This window comes from Fringilla coelebs, assembly GCF_963513975.1.
Source record: "Fringilla coelebs genome assembly, chromosome: 5".
Classification (NCBI taxonomy): Eukaryota; Metazoa; Chordata; class Aves; order Passeriformes; family Fringillidae; genus Fringilla; species Fringilla coelebs.
The window spans coordinates 62,329,044-62,353,468 of NC_140033.1; the positions used below are offsets into that span (position 1 = coordinate 62,329,044).

At 39.8% G+C, this 24,425-nt stretch overlaps 1 protein-coding gene across 2 annotated transcripts in view; it reads right to left on the minus strand.

Moving 5' to 3' along the window:
• Positions 1 to 24,425, minus strand: part of KIAA1549 — a 139,499-nt gene that overhangs the window by 17,333 nt on the left and 97,741 nt on the right. For both annotated transcript variants that reach the window (XM_084206913.1, XM_084206914.1), the window contains exons 10-12: positions 22,460 to 22,644; positions 7,849 to 8,051; positions 4,426 to 4,550 (exon numbers count right to left, since the gene is read on the minus strand). In XM_084206913.1, coding sequence (XP_084063039.1) covers positions 4,426 to 4,550; positions 7,849 to 8,051; positions 22,460 to 22,644 — 513 coding nt within the window. The remainder of the gene's footprint in view (positions 1 to 4,425; positions 4,551 to 7,848; positions 8,052 to 22,459; positions 22,645 to 24,425) is intronic.

Consider the following 24,425-nt stretch of genomic DNA (forward strand, 5'->3'; position numbering starts at 1 on the left):
CTATGCCCTGTTTTCCATCTGTGTCTAATTTGCCCTACAGGCCTTCCAGCTGACTCCCATTTAGTGTACAACAAGTTTACACCGTGGTTTGCAAATTATAAACATTTTCCCGTTATATTTCCAGAAGGTGAGCTGTCATTCTTTATTTCTGTAAATCAAGCTCTTGGCACTTGCAAACCCCCAAAATCTCAATCTACTTTCCTGCATAAAAAGCTGTTTAAGTACACTCTGCTAATGATTCCTCTTATCAGCACTTAAGGAGATGCAAATTGCTCAAATGGGGGTTCAAAGAGCAATGAAAGATGTCTCAATGCAAAATGCATTTCTTAAGTGATAGGAGTGATACAGGAACCAACAAAAAAACCCTCAGAAATCCGCACAAAACACAAAGAATTTTACGCACATTTTACTGATTAATGCTTTTTAAAGCAGATTTTTTTCTCTGCGACAGGATAATTAGTTCACATAATAATAAGCAAGATGCGTAAATACTGTCATGTTGTAATTTCTTGAAGAGATTAAACCAACTGAAATACAATCAGCAAAAGACATTACGGACACCAATACGCATGGAAGTGCACCCAGGTCCTGCCAACAGTTAATTACTTCAGTAGAAATGTGTCATCTCCCTCAAAAGATTTGAAATCTACAGGATCACCCCAGTGATTTCCAGTTAAGCACATACTCAGTATTTTTTTCAGAGTTAGACCTAAATCAGAAACTGTTATGCAGATAAGGCTTGCAAAAGCCCCTGAAAACTTTCAAAATAACCTTTTGTCTTATCCATGTGATAAACCCACACATTCTCAAACTGCTTTTCACAATGAAATACAAGCAATGAAAGATCAAGACTCGTGACTCTCCTTATGAAGGAACACAACAGTGTTGAGGGACATAGTCCCACATCTTTCCACAGACTTCTAATAAGGGGATGTGGTTCTCAATATTCAAATCAGGAGGAAAATCTAATTTGCTACAGATGCAGAATCAATTGCTGATCAACAAGATCCACCTACAACAGACAGGAAGGGAAATAAAATAGTTCCTGCTGCGATCCTGTTGCAACATGTGCTGGTAATGCAGGATAGGGTTCAGAAGAGGAGTGAATCCTATCTTCTACGGAAGGTCACAGTAGATGACTTGCTCCTTTGCCTCTTCCAGCGCAACAAGGAGCAAGACAAGAAAGGAATAGTATGCTTTATTATATTCACAGCATACTACTTTTGGGCTGGAAATCAGTCTGGCCACAAGTTAAGCAAAATCCTTATTCGTATTTCTAAGACTTGATCAAAGCATTGTTAAACATACACATTTACAAAAGTCATGCATCATTTATAAATGTGATTTCTCTGTACAAGTGTTTTTAAAAAGAAGGTAAACAGCTCCATTCAAGACCTCTGTGTCCCAAATGTTTTGCAAGACACAGAGCCTAAATGAAACTTATCCATCTCTCTCCTGTAGCTATTTGCATCATCTTAACCATTTGCTGTCTTCATAGCCCCATCTTCATGCCCCTCTCAGAAGTGTGCAAGCATTGCCTCTCACAGAGATGGGCACAAGATGTATTAAGGAGTTCGTGTGAACCCCTCAGAGCAATCATGTAGTCAACAGAAATCTGAACTGCTGCATTCATCTTCCCCAAACATTAGTCATTTTTCCCTCACCTTTTCACTCTATCAGCTGCTCCCAGGCTCACTGACCTCCAACATAAAATTGTAAGGGTATTTTCGTATTACTTGGTTAGCAATATCCAATTTTTTCAATTACTCTGAGCATTCACTCTGAATCTTTGTAACTTCATCCACAACTTTCCCGTACACACATAAACGCCTGGTAGGGGCCTCTTAGCTGAAAGGGTTCTTAAGCTCATTTGGTAAAACAGAAGTCCCACCGAAAAATTTTGGCAAGGCTCTACAGTAACATCATCTGTTACTCCTTTTTACAGAAAAGATACACAAAAAAACCCCTCATAAGCTGCATATAACCTTTAAATCCTCTCTGTGTCTACACTCAATGTGTCTATAAATACAAACCAAGATGGAAGCACAGAAAAGTAAAGTCAGGTACAGAGTAGCACTGTATACATACAACAAAAGCAGAAATGGTTTCTAACCCAACATAAGAACGAGGTCCTGAAGAAGTTTTGACAGAGAGAATAAGCATAATTTCTCATTTCAAAGTTCTTATATTATACTGCTATTCACATTTAGAATATCTTCCTTATAAAGCTATTGGATGGCATCACATGAATGAAATGTTGATTTCAGAATAATTCACCTGAGGCTAAAAAATAATGGAAAGGTACTTGATACCCCAAGACCAGTCAGACCATGTTTTAACAACCAGTCCATATATGTCACATGCCAGGATCAGTGGATCAGTGTTCATCACTGCTCCCTGAGTTGAAACATTAACTGAACTGAAATGTCAGGAAGCTTTGATTTCATATGAAGACCAATACAGCTGGGGACAGAGAAAGGCTACTGCCTCCTGCACCCCCAAGAAACACAGCAACCAAGGTACATAAGGCCTCATCCAAAATCAGATAAAGTCAATGGGATTCTTCAACTCATCCACTGGTCTCTTAACCATGCCAGACTATGCAATTAGAGATAAATTTCACACAGTTTCTTTATATCCCAGTAGGTGACATCCCTAGGATGCAGCTGATGAGTCAGTGGAAAGCAGCAGAGCACAGAAGGACAGACAGAGGGCTGGCTACTATAAGATGGTCAGTGCTATCAGAGGACACAGTCCTTATTTTATCACTCGATGTGTTATACATTATCAAAGACAGCATCAGCTTTCTCCTGCCCTATGTTTGCCATGTCTCAATCCTGGCAGAGAAAACACTAGTTCCCAACAAAATATCTATGTTGCTTTGCAGTTTCAGTTCATATTTTTCTTGGGCTTCCAGTTAATTAATTCTGCATTAATTCTAATATTAACTCCAACTTGTTTGTACAAAGCTGGTTTCAGGACCAAGAGCTGCATTAGTTTTGCTTCTTTCACAGTGATGTTTTCCTCAATACTTTGAAAGAATTGGGAGGAAAAAAATTAGAAAAATGTGCTGGATTACTATAATTTGTGTTACTGAAGACTTTTTTATACTTCAATAGCTCAAAAGCAATTTTATTTTCTTAGAAGACAAACTCTTCCATCCTTAAGACATAATTGCAGCTACCCCAACACCCTATTCATATTTGTACTCAACTACCAGCTCTGGTTACTTACCCACTCTGTTTGCTCCTGACAACATAAAGGAAAAAGAAGAGACAACACAGTAATTATGACAAGTAATTTAGCTAGAATGGCAACAGGAAAAAAACCACAGCAGTAAGATGACTGCATTTACTTTTGAATGAGATGCATAAACTTGGATCAAACTGCCAAATCTCAGCTGCACAAAAAGGGAACTGAATCTCTCATTTAGTAGAGAGCTCTCTGCAGACACTGCCTCAAATTCTGAATGCTAAGAATAGTCCCTATGATTTGCAAACTAGGGGCACCAAATGCTGAAAAAATACTGCATTTTACCCAGTGAGGGCATGATTGGTAGAAAGGACACATTTTACACAGTCTCCTTGCTGCCTTTACCAGGTAATTCAGATGCAGCAACATGTAACATTTCTACACCAAAAGGAAATGTTAAATGTTACATGAAGTTTTAAGCCAAATAGAAAAAGAAGAGATGAATCTGGAGTTCCCAGGTAAAAAGAAATGGGAGAACACTAAAACAGAGCAACAGAATTCAAGTCAGATAGGTTGGAGGAACTCAAACCCTCCTGAGATGTCTTTCCCGTCTTTTCAAATTTATAAATATATATTTTAGAGTACCTCCAAGAAAAATAGTGGCATTTTACCTGGAAACAAGACAGTTCTTTATAAAAAAATACCAGTGTTATTTACACAGTAGCACTGAATTTTGATCTTTCTAATGTACAATCATGCAGGCATTTTGATGACTGAATTACAGCTCATTTGTAAAACTTTGATCTCTCTGGTGTCTTTTTTTTTTTTTTTCATATCACTTTTTCAAAGTTATTGTTACAGACACACCCCCGTGCTCTGAAGTCCTGCTGTGACCTCTGCTGCCCATGTTACTGTCTGCAGATCTGCTACCACGGCAGACACAATTAGGCCAGGCTGGACAGAGTTTTGCTGGGGGTGTGTGTAGGACAAAAGGAGGCAAGATTCATTCTTGCTAAGCCATTTGTTTCAAAAGCTTGCTGGAATGAAAGGAATGTACAGCTCCCCAGTTTCAACAGCAGAAACTAAACCAAATACGAAGGGATTTTCTGCGGCAAGGAGCAGAAAAATCAATGGCCAAAGATGAGTTTAGAAAAGTTACAGCACCAAAGTAACTCTTCAGCCTGAGTAAAGCACAAGAGAACACAAGGAGGGGGAATAAAAAAAGTAACAAACCCTTCTTCACTGCTCTGCGTGGCTTGCCCTCGTTTGCAGCAGTTGATGGTCTTGCACTTTCCTCTCCGGTCTCTCTCCCGCTGGATTGTTCACTCGCTGTGGATTCAGCATCTGATGGCGAAATTCTGCCACAAACACGACAAAACAAATAAACCAATGTGTAACACAGGTTTGTAAGGGGCCACAATTGTCACACACAAAGAATCCTCGGCTAAAATACCTTGTGATTTCTGCTAAAATTTTCCTCTGTTTGTAAGCAAATGTATAATACCTTATCATAGCTAGATATTCATTGTCACAATGTTACTGTTGTGTGTGAAAAATGACTGCAACACAGTTCACATGTGACAATATTATTAAGTAATCTTTCCTTTAAAACACACTACAAGAAAAAGCTCTACATTTGTAGCTAGCAATTTACCTCTCAGAAAGAAAATAATTGTATTAGGAATATGAAACCCACATAGGTAACTAGTCTAACATTCAGCCTTACTAACTTGGTGTTCTCTTGCTAACAATACAAATCTATGTGAATATTTCCCTGACTAGTCAAATGTAAGGCCATTCAAAAATGCTTCTTTTATGTATTTATTCCATGGAGTCACAAGATTCTTAAGAATATTTGTTATCTAAAAAACCACAATCTCAGTGCTCGCAGCTTTTGTAGGCAATATAGTAAAATACCATGATCTTCCCCAATAAAATACTTCAGCTGTAAAATTATTCTGATAGTGTAAAAATAGGAAAAATACAGGGCCCACACCACTGCCTGACACCAAAGCCTGTCTCTTCACATGGGATCAGCCTTTGTGCCTGTGAACCCTCATATTCTATTCTGGCAGGGAGTTAATCATGGAGAGTGTGCACATGTCTGTGCACTAACCTCATTAGTGCAGGATTTGCTTGGGCTAGATGGCTTGATCTGAACTAGCTACTGAGGCTAAACACCAACCTGCCTAGAGTACCCAGACCAAGATAACTATATGCAGCCTGACAAATCCATTGAAGTTAAATCTACTTCTTGCAGCTCTGAATTCAACTTGCCTTTTTCTCCTCCCTAAACAATGCCCTGATCTGCAGGACTGTAATACTAATGTCACATCCCAATTAAAAAAATAATAGCAGGGAAAAGAGGATAAATGGTCTTCAATGAGCTTAAAGATCTGCATCACTGCATGTTTTCCAGTGGGGGAGAGGGTGTGCAGAGCTATCACCTCCATCACCTTTGTCCTGGTTCAGCAGAGTATGAGGCTGGAACTCTCTGTCCAGATCTCCTACTGACTTTCTGTTTCATCTCACTGTGATCTGCATTTCCCATGATACTCCTTTCTCAGCATATCCAAATTACTACCAAGTAATAGCAACATAAATAGTGTTGAGTCAACATCAGCCATTTCTTCTAAGTGCTGAGGAATATGCACTCGTATACACCCAAGTCAAAACAACAGGTCCAACTCCCAGCTGGAGCTGAGCTTTCTGAACTCAGCTGTTCTTGTTTGTTGTTTCCTACAGATACAGAACGTGTACTCACATCACCACTAGATTTCCTGGCATGTAACATACAATCCAGAGCTGAACTGTAATGAACTGAGCTCTGTATTTCCTCACAAAACATCAAGCAGCTAAACCCAACACAACACAGTATGATACCATTTCACATTTCAACTTCTGCCTGGGGGAATAAATGTTTCAAATCACAAGCTGACACGGGCACATCAGCATGGCAGGGAGATGATGGCAACATCTCCATAGCTCAGCCTAAAGGAAGATTTGTTCTCAAGAGAATATAAGGGAGAAGAGGGAGATTCTCTTCTGAAAACATTTCAAGTGTCTGTCTGAACTACAGGTCAGTCACTCTCACCTCTGTAGGGAGATCATGGAGCAGATTGTCCTGGAAATGATGCTAAAGGACATGAAAAATAAGAAGGGGCTTGGTGACAGCCAACATGGCTTCACTAAGTGCAAATCACACCTGATTACTTGGTGGCCTTCTACCACAGCGTATTGTTAGAATGTTGGCTTCTGAAATTTCTCCTGCTTCATCTTCTGAATTATTATAGACAAAATACAGTAGCAACCTCAAATTTAAACTTATTTCTTTTGCTTACCTGCATATAAATATAGATGCCTTCCCTACACCCACATATCATCTCTGTCCTAGGCCACTTCCAAACTTCCAAAAAGAAACCCAGAAACATTTGTCTTTCAGATTTATATTACTTTGTTTCAATTTATGTAAGCTACACCAAAACTAGTATAGCTCATTTTTCTTTCATTATTTTCCAGTTTTGTCCACCTTCCACTGTAACCTGTCAGTCTTCTACTTACAAGGCCTGCAGGGATTTAGGAAGACAGGCTTAGCATCTGGAAGGGGGAAACTGAACTTTATGAAGCCCACATGGAGAAGATGAAGCAAGGATCTTAAGACAGCTGGGGCTTTAGAAGAAGCACAGAGGGCCGAACAGAGGAGCAAGCTGTGCTGCAGAGACCTGCAGCCCAGTCAAGAGTCACCATTAGTTTCTCTCTCAGCTCATCCAACCCTGCTCTTGATGGTTTGCCTTTTTTTTTTTTTTTCTTCCCACTGTGCTGTACCACATAGATATAAGCACAGGGAATGCAGAGCTGGAGACAAAGAAGTGTGAGAGTGAGGGAGAGGAAGAATTACTGGGAAGTGTAGTTCAGAGGGGGGGGGGGTCTTCTCAGAGTTCCATTTTTCTCCCACATTTTTTTTTTGGGCACAGATCCATCTCTACCGCACAGCTTTGTTACATCATGTATACTACAAACACAATTTTTCCAGCAAGGGACAGTCATATCATGTGATTATTGGAAAATGTTAGGAAAATTCTGCTGATGGTTGACAGACCCTTCTCCATTTGCACAGCTGTGAATTACCATTCTATTTTCTGAATAAGACTCGTTTGCTATGAGACCCCCCCAGATAATCATAAATAACATTTCTGCATCTTCCCAGAATTTTGGAGATATGGCTTAGTTTTGGAAATTCTGACTCTTCATACATGTATTGATCACTAAGAATGGGATAGAAACACATTACCTTTGTCAGTGGTTTTCATTTGTTTTTAACCACCTGCTGCCTTAGTGGCTAGAGATCACAAACAGACTGCACTGGAAAACACACACTTGGTGCCTCCAGTGAACAAGCAAGGACTTGACTCCAGTCTGCTCAGCAGTCCCTTAAATACCCCTCTTAACTGGGTATGTTCCCTTTAAAAGAAAAATGAACACTAAATTCTCACAACCTTGTTCTAATGAGTGCTGAGGTGTAACTGTGGTGGCTCACTAGAAAATGCGAGTTCCGGAGCTCTGGAATAGTTCTTTCCACTGCAATTGCCCTAAAAATACAGCAGCCCTTAATAAACTGTTGTCTGCTGCAATTTGTTTTTAACTCTGTGAACTGACCTCCCTCTGTGTCGAACAGTCTTTGAAGGCTTTGTGGAAGTCTTGGATTTGGGGCTGGGCACATCTCCGTTCTCAGATGGGGTTGTGTCCTTAATAGGTCCTGGTAAAGGAGCTGGCTCATGGATAATCAGGACATCATCTTTATTGTGCTGGCCCAGATGCTGCTTAGCAAAATCAAAGCCTTTCACACTGGGGGCTTGTAGCTGTGAGAAAAGAACAAAGACAAGAAACAGGAACAGTGAGTGACAATGAGTACAAAGCTTTGGTTCAGATCTGCAAACAATGGCCACTGAGAGGATGGTCAGGCCATGGCAGTCTCAGGAACGAACACGAGAGCACTAGGGAAAAGAAAAGGAAACTCTCCACAAATCTGTCACCTTACTGCAGTATATGATCCACAGTTTAAAATTCCAAATCAATAAATCTAGTTAAAAACCGACTTCGGATGCTGCTACTATTTTTTACCGCTATTTCTTTAGATTTAACTGTCATGTGAGGAGCATTTTGTGTACTCATGAGTGCAAGGCTGTAGACACCTGTGTACAGACTGAAATGGCTACCACCACCAGGCCATATTTCCATTTCTTCCAGCCAAAATAGATGCAGGATTTTAAATAATTTGAATACTGTCACTATTGATCTTTCTCATTTTGAGCTCCCCAAATCTGGGAGTGCTTGTACAAACACCTAGTTCATCTGATGAAGGATAAACACTCTGCAGATCTGAGTTATACAGCAGCCTGGCAATGACTTGTCAGCCAGTATTGATGCCTCCAGAAAAATACTAAAATCTCTTAGGAATTTCATACTGAACAGACAAAGAAATATACAAAAGGCTTTGGGATTTAGAGAAATTATTGTAAAGACCTTATTCAATGGGTATCTTGCTTGAGAAAGACACAGAATTCAGCCTTTTACTTTCTTAACTGTATTTATAAAAAAGCTAATCTCACCTTATCAATGAGTTGATTCAGATTTAATCAAGGCTCCAAGTTTCAAGCTCTCTTCTTACTTTTTGGGGCTTTGGAGCAATTGGAAGATCTGAAAAACTACTTAAAAGAAAGTCTTTCCTCAAACCCCACTCAATTTTATGTCGTTTGGAAGTTGAAAGCAGAAAGAAACATTGACAACTCCAGTTTCAGAAGCACATGCACGCTAAACCTGCTGCACACCACAGGCACAAAATCCTCTGTGTGCTCCTAGAGCTGATTTCCTGCAAAGTGAAGCAAGTGCTGGAGTGCATTTATGGGTGCGTCAGGTTCCAGACGTTTAAATGAAGCCCTTTTCATAAAGCTTGGCATGCCAGCACAGCTAACTGCAAACAGACTCCTCTGATATCATGCCAAAGATAAGCTTGCCTAAGGAATATTCTGAAACAATCTCTTCAAAATATTTTCTCAGTAAGCAAACATTTTCCAAATGGTACTTGCATTTGAGCAAGCTGCCTGTTTAAGCCAGTAGATGGCAATAAAAGCTCTTCTGTAAAATCCAAAAGTTTATCTGCTGAGGTTTCGGAGTTAATTCCTCACTAAGTGAGTAAGCTTATTATTGGAACAAATCTGGATGTCTTCTGCTATGTCCATTTGTCCTGGGCTTTACAACAGTCCCTTCAATTCAGCATTATGGGTGACTTAGTTATTGAATTTATGCAAATAACTGCAACCATTGATTCAAAAAGGCACAAGGGAGCTACACTAGGTGAAGGCGTAACTGTGTCTCCATTTTTTTGAGTCATTGTCATCTAGTGAAGACTGCCTGAAATTTTCTCCTCTTCAGATGTTAAACATTTCTCTTCAGGATCTTGCTTACTTGATAAAAACCCTCCCCCAAAACCTTCCAAAAATCCCCATCCCCTCCCCCAAATATTTCTGAAGACAAGCTTTTCACTTCTGCTGTCAGCATTATCAGGCCAGCCTGCACCACTTTGGTTACTGAAAACTTCTAGCTACCCCACCTCACTTAGGGCCTGTCTGAAGTTATGTCTATTCTCCTGGAAGATATTCTTCTGTTTGACACTCTTCCTTTGAGCCTTCAGAAACTTCCCTTCTTCTAACCCTTTCACACTCCCCCTCCTGCCTGCCCAGCCCTGCTGCTGCTTCCTGATGATCACACCCTCTGTTTCACTACATTCCTCTCCCCAGACTCCAGTGCCCCTAGCCCCAAAGATGATGACATTCTTCACCACGTGCTAGGCACAATTCTTCCACAAAACAATCTGGTGGTTCTCTACCCTTTTCTTATCAACCTGCAAAGTTACCCCTGCTTTTTGAGTAGTGTGATGGGTGGGGTGAGGAAGGACAACTGTGAAGAGACAAACATTCCAGGAATGCTGGAGTTACCAGGATGGTTTTACTAAGACTGCTGCATGTCTGAAGCATGAACTTCAACCTATCTTGGAGTCATTCTACCAGACTGAGTTTGTAAACCTGTTTGGGAGTAAAAAAACCTACAAAATTATAACATTTTCATGTTTTTTTAAACTTTGAATAGTCTTATTCATAGCTGCAGTCCAACATGAACTTTTATCTAAGTACAGTCATGGGAACAGATATATTTATGTGTCCAGGCACATGTGCCACAGCATATGTATGGATGAATGTTTATCTGCAGACAGACCACACAGCAGCTGAATTAAAAGGCTGTCAGTACTGCAGAGACCAGCACTCACACTGTAAGAAATGGCAGTTAAGATTATCTGAAACAACCACAACTGGATCCTCTCACACACAGCCATTGCAATAAAGCCTTGAGTTAGAACACCATAAATTCAGTTCTTCCACAGAAACCCTCTTGGTTTCTCCCACCCTGCTGGATCCTTGGCATAGACTGCCCCTTCTGCTGTTAGTCAGAGCTGGGCAGAATGTAAGAATGCTGTTTGCAAAAGCAGGATCCCCATCTCATTTCACACAGAAGCTGTATACACACGCTGAAAGGAGAAGGGGATGCACTATGAGTCTTCTATGCATGTTTACAGCTAGGGTGGCTAAGACTTCAGGGTTTCATGGACACTTGCTGGCAACAGAGGACTGGCCAATCTCAGCTATCACCACCCCAGGCACCACAGAACCTATATCTCTATTTTCCTTAAGTTGGAGCCAGTTAAACTCTTCCTTGACAGGCAGGACCATTCTCTCTGTCCCACTCTCTTGCCTCTCTCTCCTCCTGCCAGCGCCAGTTGACAGCATCCAAGAACTTGAGGCTCATCAGTCTTTCCACTTTAAACACCTGGTGTCCTAACAAGCTCTGTGGAACACAACAGAGGAAAAACCCTCTCAGCTTTATGGTACAGCTCTACAGACCTCATAAGCACAGAACTGGTGTAATCCTCTGACAATTTAACTGGTAAATCTCTAACAGGGCTTTGTCAACCCCATGCAAACATTTTCCTAAACTTTTAGAACTTAAGACAGAAACTGGCAGCTCCCCACAGAACCAGCAAAAGCATTTCCCTCACACCAAACAACCTTCTGGTTCTCTTTCCTTCAACAACCTATACCTCCTAAGGCCCAGAATGTGCACCAGAGCTTCTCCACAACAATTTTTAAAATTCAGACCAAGCATTTAATTTTCCCTTAAACCTTGTTCTTTGGAAAACAAACTCTTGTCATCTTAAAAAATAGTTTCAGTATCAAAATGATACTTGAATGGAAATGGGCTGAATGTTTCAAGTCTTACAGGGTTCTGTACAGCCAAACATTTCTAGATATCTCCTGCTAAAAAGAACTCAAGTTGGCACTGCCAGCTCCAACCACTACAAAGACTGTATGCATGTATGTGTTTGTGCACATGAATGAAAAAACATGATAGAAAAATGTGACAATACATACATATACAACATGACACAGACTGAACACAGAAAGATGGTCCTAAAAAATGAGAAATTAACTTTTTAAAAATAGTATTATTTGAAAAACATAAATAACAGGATTACTACTGTAGAAATAACATTGACATAAGCCTGCTTTGCTTTCTTAAAAACACAATCTATGCTTCTCATACCTCTCCTTGTAGACCACGACAACATTAGGACTTAACTGAGAAATGACAGCAGCCAAAATCCACATTTTCAGTAAGAAGTGTCTGAAGGACACTGAGCCACAACTCTGCTTTTTTAAAAAAAAGACAGATCACCGACTCAGTGAAATGAATGGTGTTACTCCTGACTGAAGATGTTTCCAACGTTCTCTTAAAAACTTCTGTTTGCCACCTGCTGAGTTCTTTCTTTTCTTTAGATCAAGTTATGTAACAGATTGCATCACCTCTGCCCATCTTGGGACTGGTTGTCAGGATACCATGTGTGCATCAGTCATCTATTACTCATATATTAATCACCAGCAAGAAAAGAATGTGGTATCTTTTCTAGAGCACTTTTTAAGTTGTGCTGATATTGTTATTTGTTCAGGTACTGAAAATGAGCATCTTTTCACCAGCCTCAGGTGCCCTTACTCAGGACTGCATAAAACCAGCCTTGGCAAAGATTTCTTAATTTAAATATAAGTTGTTAGAGGTTTTAATTTGTCTTTAATATACTTGGGAAAACGAAAGAAATAAACTATTCTGAAGCTTACTACCAAAACGAACATGTCTAAATTACTGCACTCATAAGGAATTACATTATTATACAAATACAGAACCTGCCAAAATCTTAGAGAAAAATGATTTTACATTGCTAGGTCAAGAGAGTTTTTAATTCTACTGTTACATACTGAATGAAATAATAAAAAAACCCCAAATCAGTATTTGAAGCTCAATTCATAGAAAAATCAAATCATTTCTGCAGAAGCCAACAAAATCTGTGCACCTCAGTCAATTCTTATTGCATAAAAGCAGATAATAGTTTCAGTGTTGTTCAAGCCACTGAAATACAAAATAGGTGCCAATATATTGTTTTTTTGGATGCAGAGACACACCAGGAATGTCAACAACCTGTCTTAAAGAAAGGAAATGCTGCTAACAGCTCTGTGAATGATTTCAGCAGAAAGCAGAAGAAAAGAAATACACTTAAGTCAGTATTGTCCCTGCAGTTCCTAGAAGCAGCATATGAATTTGGACATAATATGAAGAATAATGTATCAAGACCATTTTCTACTGATTTTATACCATGGTCTTGCCTTGTTCCTTGTAGAGCCAGCTAAACTGAGCAGAGGCTGTTAACATATATTTCTAAGGAAACAGAGGAGCTAAGCATGTTCTTTGGTGTCAGTGTATAACCTGTGAACAGGACATGAACCCTATAAAGAAGTCCTGCTGACTTAGAACCTTACTGTCATGCTAGCATACAGAATGTTACTGGATAAAGAAACTTTTCAGGAAAAAAAAAAGTCTAAAAGCTTAAACACAGCAAGTCAGTAAGACAAACCGTTCTTACAATTAATGTGGGTTGAAGATGTAAGTCAGTATGATTTAGGACAGCTTAAAGCTACTACACATCGCCAAATAACTTCACAACCTGACATTCACACTACCAAACTCTTGTCCATATCCCCAGGGCACCGTAACAGGTTCGTGTGAATTCCCTGCATCACTCTCATGATGCATCAAAAAGGATAAGAATTTGTAGTTGCATGTGTGCTTGGTAGAGTCTTCTTCATTTTAACTCCTTCTTCACTATGTGTCTACTGTTTCATCCATCTACATCTTCTTCCCACAAGGATCATTCATCCGTATGGTTTGCAGTCAACTGTTCCACAAGATATTCAAAATACCTACCAGTCTACCACTAAATAAGAATTTAGAAGTCCTGAGGCATGTTCACCTTTCAGTCTTATTCATTTTTCTATTATCATTCCTACATATCCTTCCACATAAGTACAAACTCTGTATTTTTGTTTGCATTGTTCTCCTTTGACATAAATCCCTTTGGGATGATGGCCAGGGACTGCCTATGAAGTATATACAATTTATACATGTGATTCAATTACAGTAATACATATCTGATTTAAGACACCAAACCCCTTCATTCATGAGAAAAGCATATTAGAAGATGTCATAGAAGGAGAGTTCTGACTCCATTGCCACCTTCAAAATACTGAAAAAAGACCCACTTGTATCTCTTGAGGTCTCTTTGTGCCATTGTGTCTCTCTTCTGACATGGGATATTAGGCAATGTACCGTAAGCCAAACTTCTTTAAAACAAAACCTCAACACTAAGCATCACTGAGTAACGTGCAGAGGGGTTTAATCACTTTTGCTAGCTTAGAAAATATGTTTAGGGACCAAAACAAAAAGTAGTCTCTAATTTAAATACCATTACTAACAGTGTGTGTATGTAAACAGAAGTGCACATGCAATGACAGTTCCCTGTATTTACTACATCTTACTAGGGATGCCACCACCCTCCTACTACAGTGGGGTGACAGCCTGAGCCCTCTAAGGCAAGCCTTAAACCAGAAGTAGGATTTTGAGACCTGTGGACCAAAAAAGAGGCTGCAGGTACAAAATGCCACCCATTTTCTTATCTTGGACCAAATATCTCTACACAAATTACATTTTCCATTTGTCATCACAACAGCACTTTGGTCAACTATTGCCATTTCTGGGAATAGGTAAAGCAGTTAAGCAAACCTGTCCTTGGGGAAAAGAAATATGCTTAGGTTTCTCCCATCATTTTGGGGAAAAAGTAGCACACTGTATAGCCAGCACTGGCACAGAAAATCAGAACAAGCTGATGTACAGCCTCTGGTCCTCCTTCCCTCTGCTGGAAAGCCAAAACTGTGTTCTTGCTTACCACCAAACAAATAGTAAGGAAAGCAGGAAACCCACAGAAAATACCTCCTCAGGAATTTTGCTTCTGGAGAAGGATTAAAAACAAATAAAGAAAACCCCAAACTTACAAAACTTTATAAAGCCTGAGATTCTCAAGACACCTGTCCTGAAATATTTTCTTAAGACGGATTCTTCTCGTGGATTTCCATCATCCCTCTTCTTCTCCTTTGTGCATTTCTTCCTGCCACACTAATATTACCATGACAGCTCAGTAAATTTCACAAAATACAAGAGGGATCATGTTGTTGAAAGCCCATAACTCTGAGTACATATATGCCCACAGGCTGCTGAGATAACTGCTGTAACAGGCAGAATTTTGTTCCTGAATCACACAGTTTTAGCTTTCCTTCTCAGACAGAAATGCCACTGGGTGGATACTATCTTAATCATAGTTTGTGAGGTTCCTTTGCACACTGGTTGGATAGAAGTGTCAGGAGTAAGTTAGAAAAAGATTGGCAACTTTATACAATAGACAGGTATTTTTCATCCCTAAGTTATGTTAACAATTACTCCTCTAAGTCCACATACTTAACTCCAACACCAGCTGCAACCTCTACGAGAGAGCACAACATATAAAAAAAAAATACAAATTAAGGGAACTCTTTTTCTAAACTTGTGAAGCAAATAAATACATTCTAACATGACCCTCACCATCTGCACACACAACACAGTCCAAAAACACATCCTCTTACAAATAACGAGAGAAGTGCTACCACTTGTAACTAAAGACTTCCAAGATAGAGCATAGGTCAGCAATTTTCATTTATTTTTTCATGCTGGTATTTTGTTGGGTTCAATGACTCACATATTTATATACCTAAGAGGGGTTTAAGGTGCACAGAAAGTACATTCCAATGTACTGCAGAAATATTCTGCTTGCTGAAATGAAACTGCAAGTTTCAAACACAAGTGTGCAGCACATTAAAACCTTAGGCAACAATGATTTGATGTTGGTGCATTTCCATGCTCCCAAAACAGTTAAATTCCACAGTAGATTATCATGTTTTGTCAGGAGAGAAAAAAATTATTTCCCCAGTGTTAATCTCATCTCAGAGGTTTATTATGCTCAGGATGGCACAACATTTACCTGAATCTTAAAAACAGATTCTTTTTGTTTAACTCCTTTTGAAAAGTAACCACTACATAAACATGACTCCATAAATCCACTGAGCACCTACATTTTGAATGGCATATTCAATTCTACTCTCCCCCTCTCAAAACAAATGGTAAAGAATTAGAAACTATTCACGTTATTTAAAGGTTCAAATGCCAGTTCAAAAGAAGGAATTAGAAAACTCGGGCTCCTCTGATTGGAAAAAGACATGACAGAGACAGCAATATGACAGAGGTCTATAAAGTCAGGAGTGGCAAAGATGAAGTGCCTAGGAGTCAGCTGTTCCCTGTCCCCTCCAATACAAGGACTAAGGGCCATCACAGAAAAACTTAGAAGTAGCAGGATAAAAGCATGGTGAAACAGGATGATGTGGTTCCACATGTAACATGCTGTGGAAACCCCCGGCAGCAGCTGAGGTGAGCTCAGAAGGACCAAACAAGTTCATGGAAAAGAATTATGCTGAGGGTTGCTAAATATCATCCCTTCCAGACACAAATAACTGGAGGCTGAAGAGTTACTCAAGGCAAAGCAATCCATAGACTTGCCCTGTCCTCCTCCCCTTCTCTAGGCTTTTCCTTGTGGCATCTGGGCTACCTGGCCTTTTGGAATGATCTCAAGACAGATACTCAAATGTTTCTTAGAAAGCAGATGGAGACATTTTACTTTTTATACCTACTTGTATAAGCAGCATATCTAAGTGTGGCAATTTATTTCTACCACTTGTGAATAGTTAATCCTCATTACAGAAGAAGAATTACTACAAAAGAGTTCTTTCAAAGGAATTGCCATCAGAGGAATGTATTGTTGAGAAGTAATTAAGATGTTGAATACTCTATCCCTTGCTAGCATCCAGCTATTGACTCTGAAGGAGACATCCTGTATGCCATCCCCAGGAAGACAACAGTTTGGATAGTTAGTCAAGGCAGCTATTAGAAATGAATGGTATTTGTTATGCAAACATGAATCTCTTGCATAAACTCATGTCAGTTTTCAAGTGGTTTTTATAAGATTGGTGTCAGCTGCCTTTCTTAACATGAGTCTTTTGACTGAATTTTTCTGCAATGCAGAGCTGTTGCCTCGACATTAGACAGATGAACAAAAGGATTACAGGATGTCAAAACATCACAAGAATTCTTTGCATCAGGAGCAGAAGCCTAGTATTTAGCCTCCAGCAGGGCTGGCCTCTGATCTTGGGAACATCCAAGAGACAGTCTACAGACTACACAATAATAAGCAAAATTCTCAATTCAGAGGTGTAAAGTTACACCTGACACATGACATTTGGATATCAGCTATTCCTGCTTGGGGGGGAAATAAAAATCCACACAAGTGCCTCTCAGACATCTTGCAGCAGGCGTGACTCATTACCTGTGACCGAGAGCAGATGAGAGCAGACATGCAAGGGCTGGTGACAGTCCCCAGGTGATGGTGACACTTCAGCTGAGCTGTGCTGGCACAGCCCTCCAGCACTGGCATTACCTGTGCTGCAGCTCCAGGAGGAGGTGCAGGACTCTGTCCAAGGCTTTGAACACTCCACCTGTGCCCCGTGTAAACACACACAGGAGGGACACTGAACCAGAAGGACACAGTCAGTCTCTAGAAAGCACAGTGACATGCAGAAGGCTCCAGAGAGAAGTGACATCTGACTGGAGAAGCAGACATTCTTCCCCATGTATTTTACGATGCACCCTTGGATACAAAAGGAACTGAACAGGCCACTCAAAGCTATCACTGCAAAAGCAATGACTTCAGCACACCCAACATTTACAGGAGAACATCCAAGACATTCTAAATAAACTGCCAATTAGCTTGTCCAGTTCTTGCCATTAGGACAGGGAGCCTTTCCCTGAATATTTGTCTATAGCTGAAATTATCTCTGAGAAGTCCTAGGAAGGGATCTGACATTTTTCTTTAAATGCCTGTAACACAGAAAGGAAAGTGAAACCCCTAGAGAAGCAGGCTCCTTTTTCATTTTGGGATGTCCGCAGAGAAAGAAATAATACTGCTGACTCTGCTTCCATTGTGGATAACATGTAAAATGGTTTTTTGCTCTCTGGGGAAGAGGAAAGAAGTGGTTTTGCACAAAAACATCAGAGGTACAGGTACAGAGCAAAATGATGGTTCGGGCATTAAAGAAATTAATTGAGTTTTTCATGAAGAAAAATTCAGTTGCCCACAAAAGGCAATTGAATTTCTTTGCGGGAAAAAAAAAGGCTTGGGACAAGTAAAAGGCTGGGACAATGTTATGGTGGATATAGGCAATGGCAAGAGAGAAAATCTTGTTATTTAGAAATACCACTTGTGCATCTTTTTATTTCGTAAGGCAAAGACATCTTAATCCAGTGCAACAACCCAGGTCACATCAAGGTGAATTTCCAGTAGGATGCTATGGCTTACAGAACAAGTCATGAATATTTGATGTGCCCTTTAAATATCTTAGTATCATCTCTTCAAAAGAATTATCCTTGCACAGACCAATGAATCTTGCATAGATTCACTGCTCTCCCCTGTTTCCTTAACTCTCAGTTTAAAAAGCATGAAAATAACTTTCATCTAAGCATCTTTTCCCATTTAATCTCCACAATGGAAAAGGAAACCTAACATTTTACAGGTATTATTAATCCTCTTTTGACGCAAATTGATGGATTAGCAAATCACAAGATTAGCAAATCTTCAAGATCCTTTATTTTTCCTTACTTCATGATCCAATCTGGTTTTGCTAGCATCAGCTCCCACAAAAGATTTCTTTTCCGTTTATTTATATTTATATTCACTGAGGCAGCAGATAAATTAAAAATCTCTTAATAATAGGCTTGCTCTCAATACTCTTTGCAGGAAGTAACATTAGGAGCCTTTTAAAGCAGGATCCTTGTGCCATGCTGTCAGCAAGACAGTGATCCAGTCCTGAAGCTGGAAGGCCAGATGGAAAGAACACAAACTGGTGGAGTGGTACAGCCAATGTGCAGAACAGAATATCCTTGCTATTATTTATACTGCCTTGGAGAATGGCCTGGCCTTCAGGGTGAGGCCAAGCAGCACACCTGGACTCCAGCCCAGCTCCAAGGCTGCTCTGGCACATCAGTATTCAGGCAATCTTGGGAACTTCTGTGCCATTGCCACCAGAGGATCTGGGCATTTTTCAACACAGCCATGTCCACTCAAGTGGGAAATCTGCTCTTACAAAACATCACAAGAGAGGGACTGTGACCCAACTACTCCAAAGGGGTGTCCACAGAGCATTTAAGGGACCAAAGCCAATTAGCTGTGCTGGCATGATATGCTGGCAGTGTGACTGAATTGCTGATTAGAACAAGTACCTCGTGAGCCTCACCCACCTCACCAAGGTGCAACTCAAGCAGTCAAACCCCACACACCCAAAAGTCATGTAGCAGATAACAGCACTGGGCTCCTTCATCAGAAGACAGACTGTGAGGTTATGAAGCTTATGACTTACTTTTAATGGTGGCCATAGGAACACAGAAATCACACCTACTCTCTAAAAGTAAACCTTTACATATAAAAGATTAAAAATAAAACTTACATTGCCTCAGTGAATACTAAAATGCTTCAGGAAAATCCAGGAGTTTCAAAGCAGAATGAAACAATTAAATGAAAGCAGAGAAGAAAGGAAGCATTTGACTGACTCATGGGGCTATAGAATCCAGTAAAATTTGTAGGGTCTAAGAATCTCCCTGAAGAAGATAATGCAACTTTTAAAGAGAGATTCTAACTAAGAATAAAAAGCTCCTGCACAACCTGTGGCTTACTTATGCAATCTACATTTACAATATATTTAGTTAAGAGTTCTCTCTCTCCATATTCCAAGAAACCAGCCTTTTAGCCTTGTGTCTGCAGCACAGGCTATTTCCCCTGTTTTAAGTCACAGGTAACATAATTTGCTCTCAGCTGCTACTGTAAAGTCCAACAGATCATTATGCTGCCCACTGAACTGCTATGTTAAAGTGGCTAATTGAGCATGCTGAAGAAAGACTGATGACACCCCTGGAGATCCACCAGTGCAGCAGGATATCTGGTATCAGCTGAACAAGAAACAGGTGTCTCAGTTTCTTATCTTCCAATCAACACACATTTTCAAGCACAAAACACATTACAGACTTATCACAAGGTTGAAAAGTATCGTCTTCTATTTCCAGTATGGATATGCCATATCTATGCTAATGAAAAACTCTGTATTTACATGAATTTTTTGTTAAATATTAATGGAAGTGAGAAGAGCAAGCACACTATGAATGCATCTTTGTGGTGGTGCTCACAGGTGTCTCAGGATGAGGGAAGAGACAAGAATGTTGACTCCATGTTTCAGAAGGCTTGATTTATTATTTTATGATATATATGATATTAAAACTATAATAAAAGAATAGAAAGGATTTCTTTAGAAGGCTTGTAAGCAAAGGGAAAAAATGGAATCTATAACAAAAGCTCGTGACTTTCAGAGAGTCCGAGCCAGCTGACTGTGATTGGCCATTAATTAGAAACAACCAACATGGACCAATCAAAGATGCACCTGCTCCATTCCACAGCAGCAGAAAATCATTGTTTACACTTTGTTCCTGAGGCGTCTCAGCTTCTCAGGAGAAAAAAATCCTAAAGAAAGGATTTTTCATAAAACATGTCTGTGACACATCTTGATTTTTTTTTTACACATGAAATACAGATTCCAAGAGAAAACTCAGATCTTTAATCTAAATATCTTTCTATTTACAGATGTAGTGCAGGCTTTCACCTTCCTTCAGTACCAAGGTCAAGCTCTGAAAATAGAGAATGGAAATGTGGCTGTGGTGAAGAAGAGGAAGCCTAGTCCATTTTTCTGGAGTTTATTTACAGACATAAATCCCAGACCACTGATGATGACACCTTTTGATTACTTCTTTGCATTTACTCTAATAAAAAGTATAAAATACATAGAAAATTTTAAAGGGCAGGATGAGACCAAACATCCCTAATAATTTGTATGCTGTTTTGACTGTCTGGGGGTCTTCAGTGGTGGTTAAATACACCCTGTTCTGACCCAGAATTCCAACCCACTGTTTGAAGACACAAAATCCCAATGACAGCCTGATAGCAAGGAAGCCAGAGTACTGCTTTTATTCCAGGGAAAGGAGGAAATGGTCTGCAAAGTAGGTTCTTCCAGTTGCTTGATATGCAGAGTGATAAAAATTTAAGACATTTTTTATTGCTTTACCTCCAGTGGCACAAGGAGTGAATGAGATGCCCTTACTGGTTCTTTCTAGTTTGCTTACAGCAACTTCCCCGAAGAAGGCAAAGTGACAGGTTCCCTAGGCAATCGAAAATGAGACCTGCATATGAAGTTTGAGGCTTCTGACTCATGAATGATTAAGATGAAGAATACTGTGGAAGCAGTGGGGAAAAGCAACTGAGCCATTTTCTTAAAAGGAAGTAATTACATGAAAGATGTTTCTGGCCTTTCAGCCAATACATCCCAACTGCTTCCTTACAAAAAAAAGCTTGTGCTAGCAGAGAGGAACTGAAAATGTGATCAAACAGAGTACCGAGGGTAACGGCCCTCCCTTGCCTCTCTCGTATGACCCTTCTCAAATTAGTCAAAACTACTGTGGGGAACTTCCTCAGTCAAAAACGTGTGTTACATATTACCCCAGCAGAGGTGAAACAAGGTACCAGGGGGTGGTGTTCATCAAAGGGTACCACTTGTTGCCAGCCTGGATTCCGACACACAATTCGCAGTCGCAAGACAAGTGGAAGTTGCTATTGATTTGTTCTGACTGCTTTGGAAGTGCAAGCGTTTTCTGCTCCTCTCATCTTTCACATCATTAATTATCTTGAAAAGAGAGCATGGTGTACAGACAAGGCTTGTTATGGAGAAAACTGTGTGACTGAACACAAGGTCACAGTGCAGAACGTGACTGCCAGTACCACAGGATTAGCGCAGGCAGATTATTCTGCCTTTATTAATGTTTCTGAAGGTATAGTCTGTAACAAGAATTTCTGACACACATAGGTTCTCTTTGGTTGTAAAAATAACCTTTCAGGCACTTTATCATTCTTTTTACTGAATACATGCTTTGTGAAAAACCTGGATCACAAATTTTTTGATTTACAGTCCTGGGCAAGATAAAGATAAGAGTACGGAATTTCTCACTATCCTAACCAACACTGGCGAACAAGCTCACTTATGCAGGCACACCCAGACCCACTAATTTATGTCCTAGTACTGCAACAGGTTCTCAAAATTGCAACAAAAAGAGCCCGGGTAGAACATGGAGCAGAGAGGACAGGTTCTAGCAAATTCTAGTTCCACTATGAGGTATGATGGGTGGTGCACTTTAGCTGTCAGATTTGGTTAGCAGAAACTTTCCAAAGAAAAATTCAGCCTTCTGGGGAAAACAAGGTCAGTGATTCAAGCCTCAGTACATTTCTTCTTATTCAGTCCCAGCCACAGCCTTGAAATGAAGTGATAAAGAAGAGTTCCTTTCAGCCTCAGTGCCCACATTTCAGAAGGATGGATTTATCTAATGCACTATCAAAGACCCAGGAGAATAAATAAAACACTATGGGATTCTTAACTTCAACTATCATTAGACTGCTTCCCTCCATTTTTTTTTCCCTCTAAACTGGAATGCTCTCAAACTGTGTTTACACATGCTAGTTAAGGATGCCAGGTGTTCCCCAGAGTCTCACATTCCTTTGTTCTCAGAATACCCCAGCTCCTCTCAGCACAGCTTCCCCGTTTACCTTCTGTCGCTGCTGAATGTTGCTCACTGTGTCTGGCTGAAACTCCAGCTTGTCTGTCCTGCAGAGTTTCCAGTATAAAATAATAACAATCAGGAGCACCACAGCAACTGGGACTGCCACCCCAACGATAATCCAGAGGTTGCTGTTCTGAGTCTCTGATGTGGGCTCCTTCAGCCTCTCCACAGCTGTAAAGTGAAAAGGAACACAGTAATATTCCATGGTAACGTTTCCAACTGAGGACACTTCAAGGTTATGTACTTTTATGTTCTTGTAAATGCTAGTTAAGACATTTATCAGAAACCAGCTGCACATCACAGGAAAGGCCATACCACTGCAAGTTAAGGTGTGTCATGCTCAGGAAGCATGGGGCAGGAGATCAATTGTCCTGGCCCACCTTCTGAAGAGCTGTACTTAAAATGCTAAGGAAAGTGGCTTTTCTGCCACATCATCCTGGAACCCAAAACTAAGCTGACATAGTGAAATGGGCCTAAAAAAATTACTCCACCACTAGCAAAGGTAAGATAGACTTTCCAACACTGCTGCTGCCTGTTTCCTGCTTTAGGCAGTATTACCAGCTGCCTCTTCTCTTTAACATTACCAAAACCAATTTGAACCTCCTCCACAAGCATACTCCTGCAATGCTGATTACTTTTTTCCTTCTCTCTGCTTCACTGTCAGTGTCTGAGATCCTTTAGCCCCAAGCAGAAAACAAAACTGCTGGGAAGTGTAATCAAACAAGTTATTCTTGCAAAAGGTAAACTGAAATAAATGACAAAACTTTTATTTGTATTGATGTACTTTCTAAAAATGATGTTTTCAAGTTAAAAAGAGTATATATTTTTTCTGTAGTCATTCCAATGAAGAGCCTAGAACTTAAAGGGACATAGAGTTCTTATATTTTATACATCTAACAGGTAATCTCTGGTACTATGTGTTCTGTTATAAAAATAATCTTTTCCTGGTCTAGTTTCTTCCAATAGAAGCACTTAAAGACTTTTATGACTCTGTAACTCTTAGAAGAACTTTTGAATAACAGGTCAAAGATAACAAGTTTCAACATGCACTATAAGCTATGAACACTTTATGAAGATTGTTCAACAATTATCATTTTTGTAAAGAGAATTTATTCTTGCAATGTTTTTCACTTCTGTCTAACCAGCATTATAGCCCCATCAATGGATATTGAGGAGATGTAGACGAGCTACTGACCTATCTGTACACAACTGTTTTAATGAGGGACAAAATTTAGAAACACATACAGATGGTACAATTTTTATTTTCTTTCTTTTCTTTCTGCAGAGAATTTTAAATCTCAGACACATGCTTGTTCTGTTGGCAAAATACCCTGTGGTAACGTGTAACTCATGCCTCCAAACTGCACAGAAATGAGAAAAGGTAATTAAACCTTCATACCAATGAGGTATTTTGCAGATCATACTTGTCTCTTCCTCAGATACCTTGAAGTTTCTTTCCTAATTGTAAGACAGAATTTTGAGTAGGTATTCTATCTCACTACTAACTGAAAATTATTTATATACCAAGCCTCCTGAATGAAGTAATTATATGAGTTTACAAGACCTATCCTATTTATTCTGATGTGCATCTAGTAAAAAAACCACATTACTTTTATATTATATTCATTAGAACATCATATTACTTATATATTGCTGATGGACAAACAAGTAAAACCAAGGTCAATCATATTCCACAAAAGAAATCAATGCCCCAACTACCCTTAGTGTACATCTTTCACAGAAAAAGTAATTCAGACAAAAAGCAGTGACTGGTGTTAAACTACACCGCCATTACTCAGCTAAAGGAAACATCTATTTCATACCCTCCCATCTCCCAGCTGTGGGGTTTGTGCAAGCTCCTGGACAAGAAAACCTGTAAAGAAACACTGGCCTAGCAGGATGACATGAAAATGGCAGGAAGGTGTTTTATCAGCACTGTGCTTTTCCAGCAA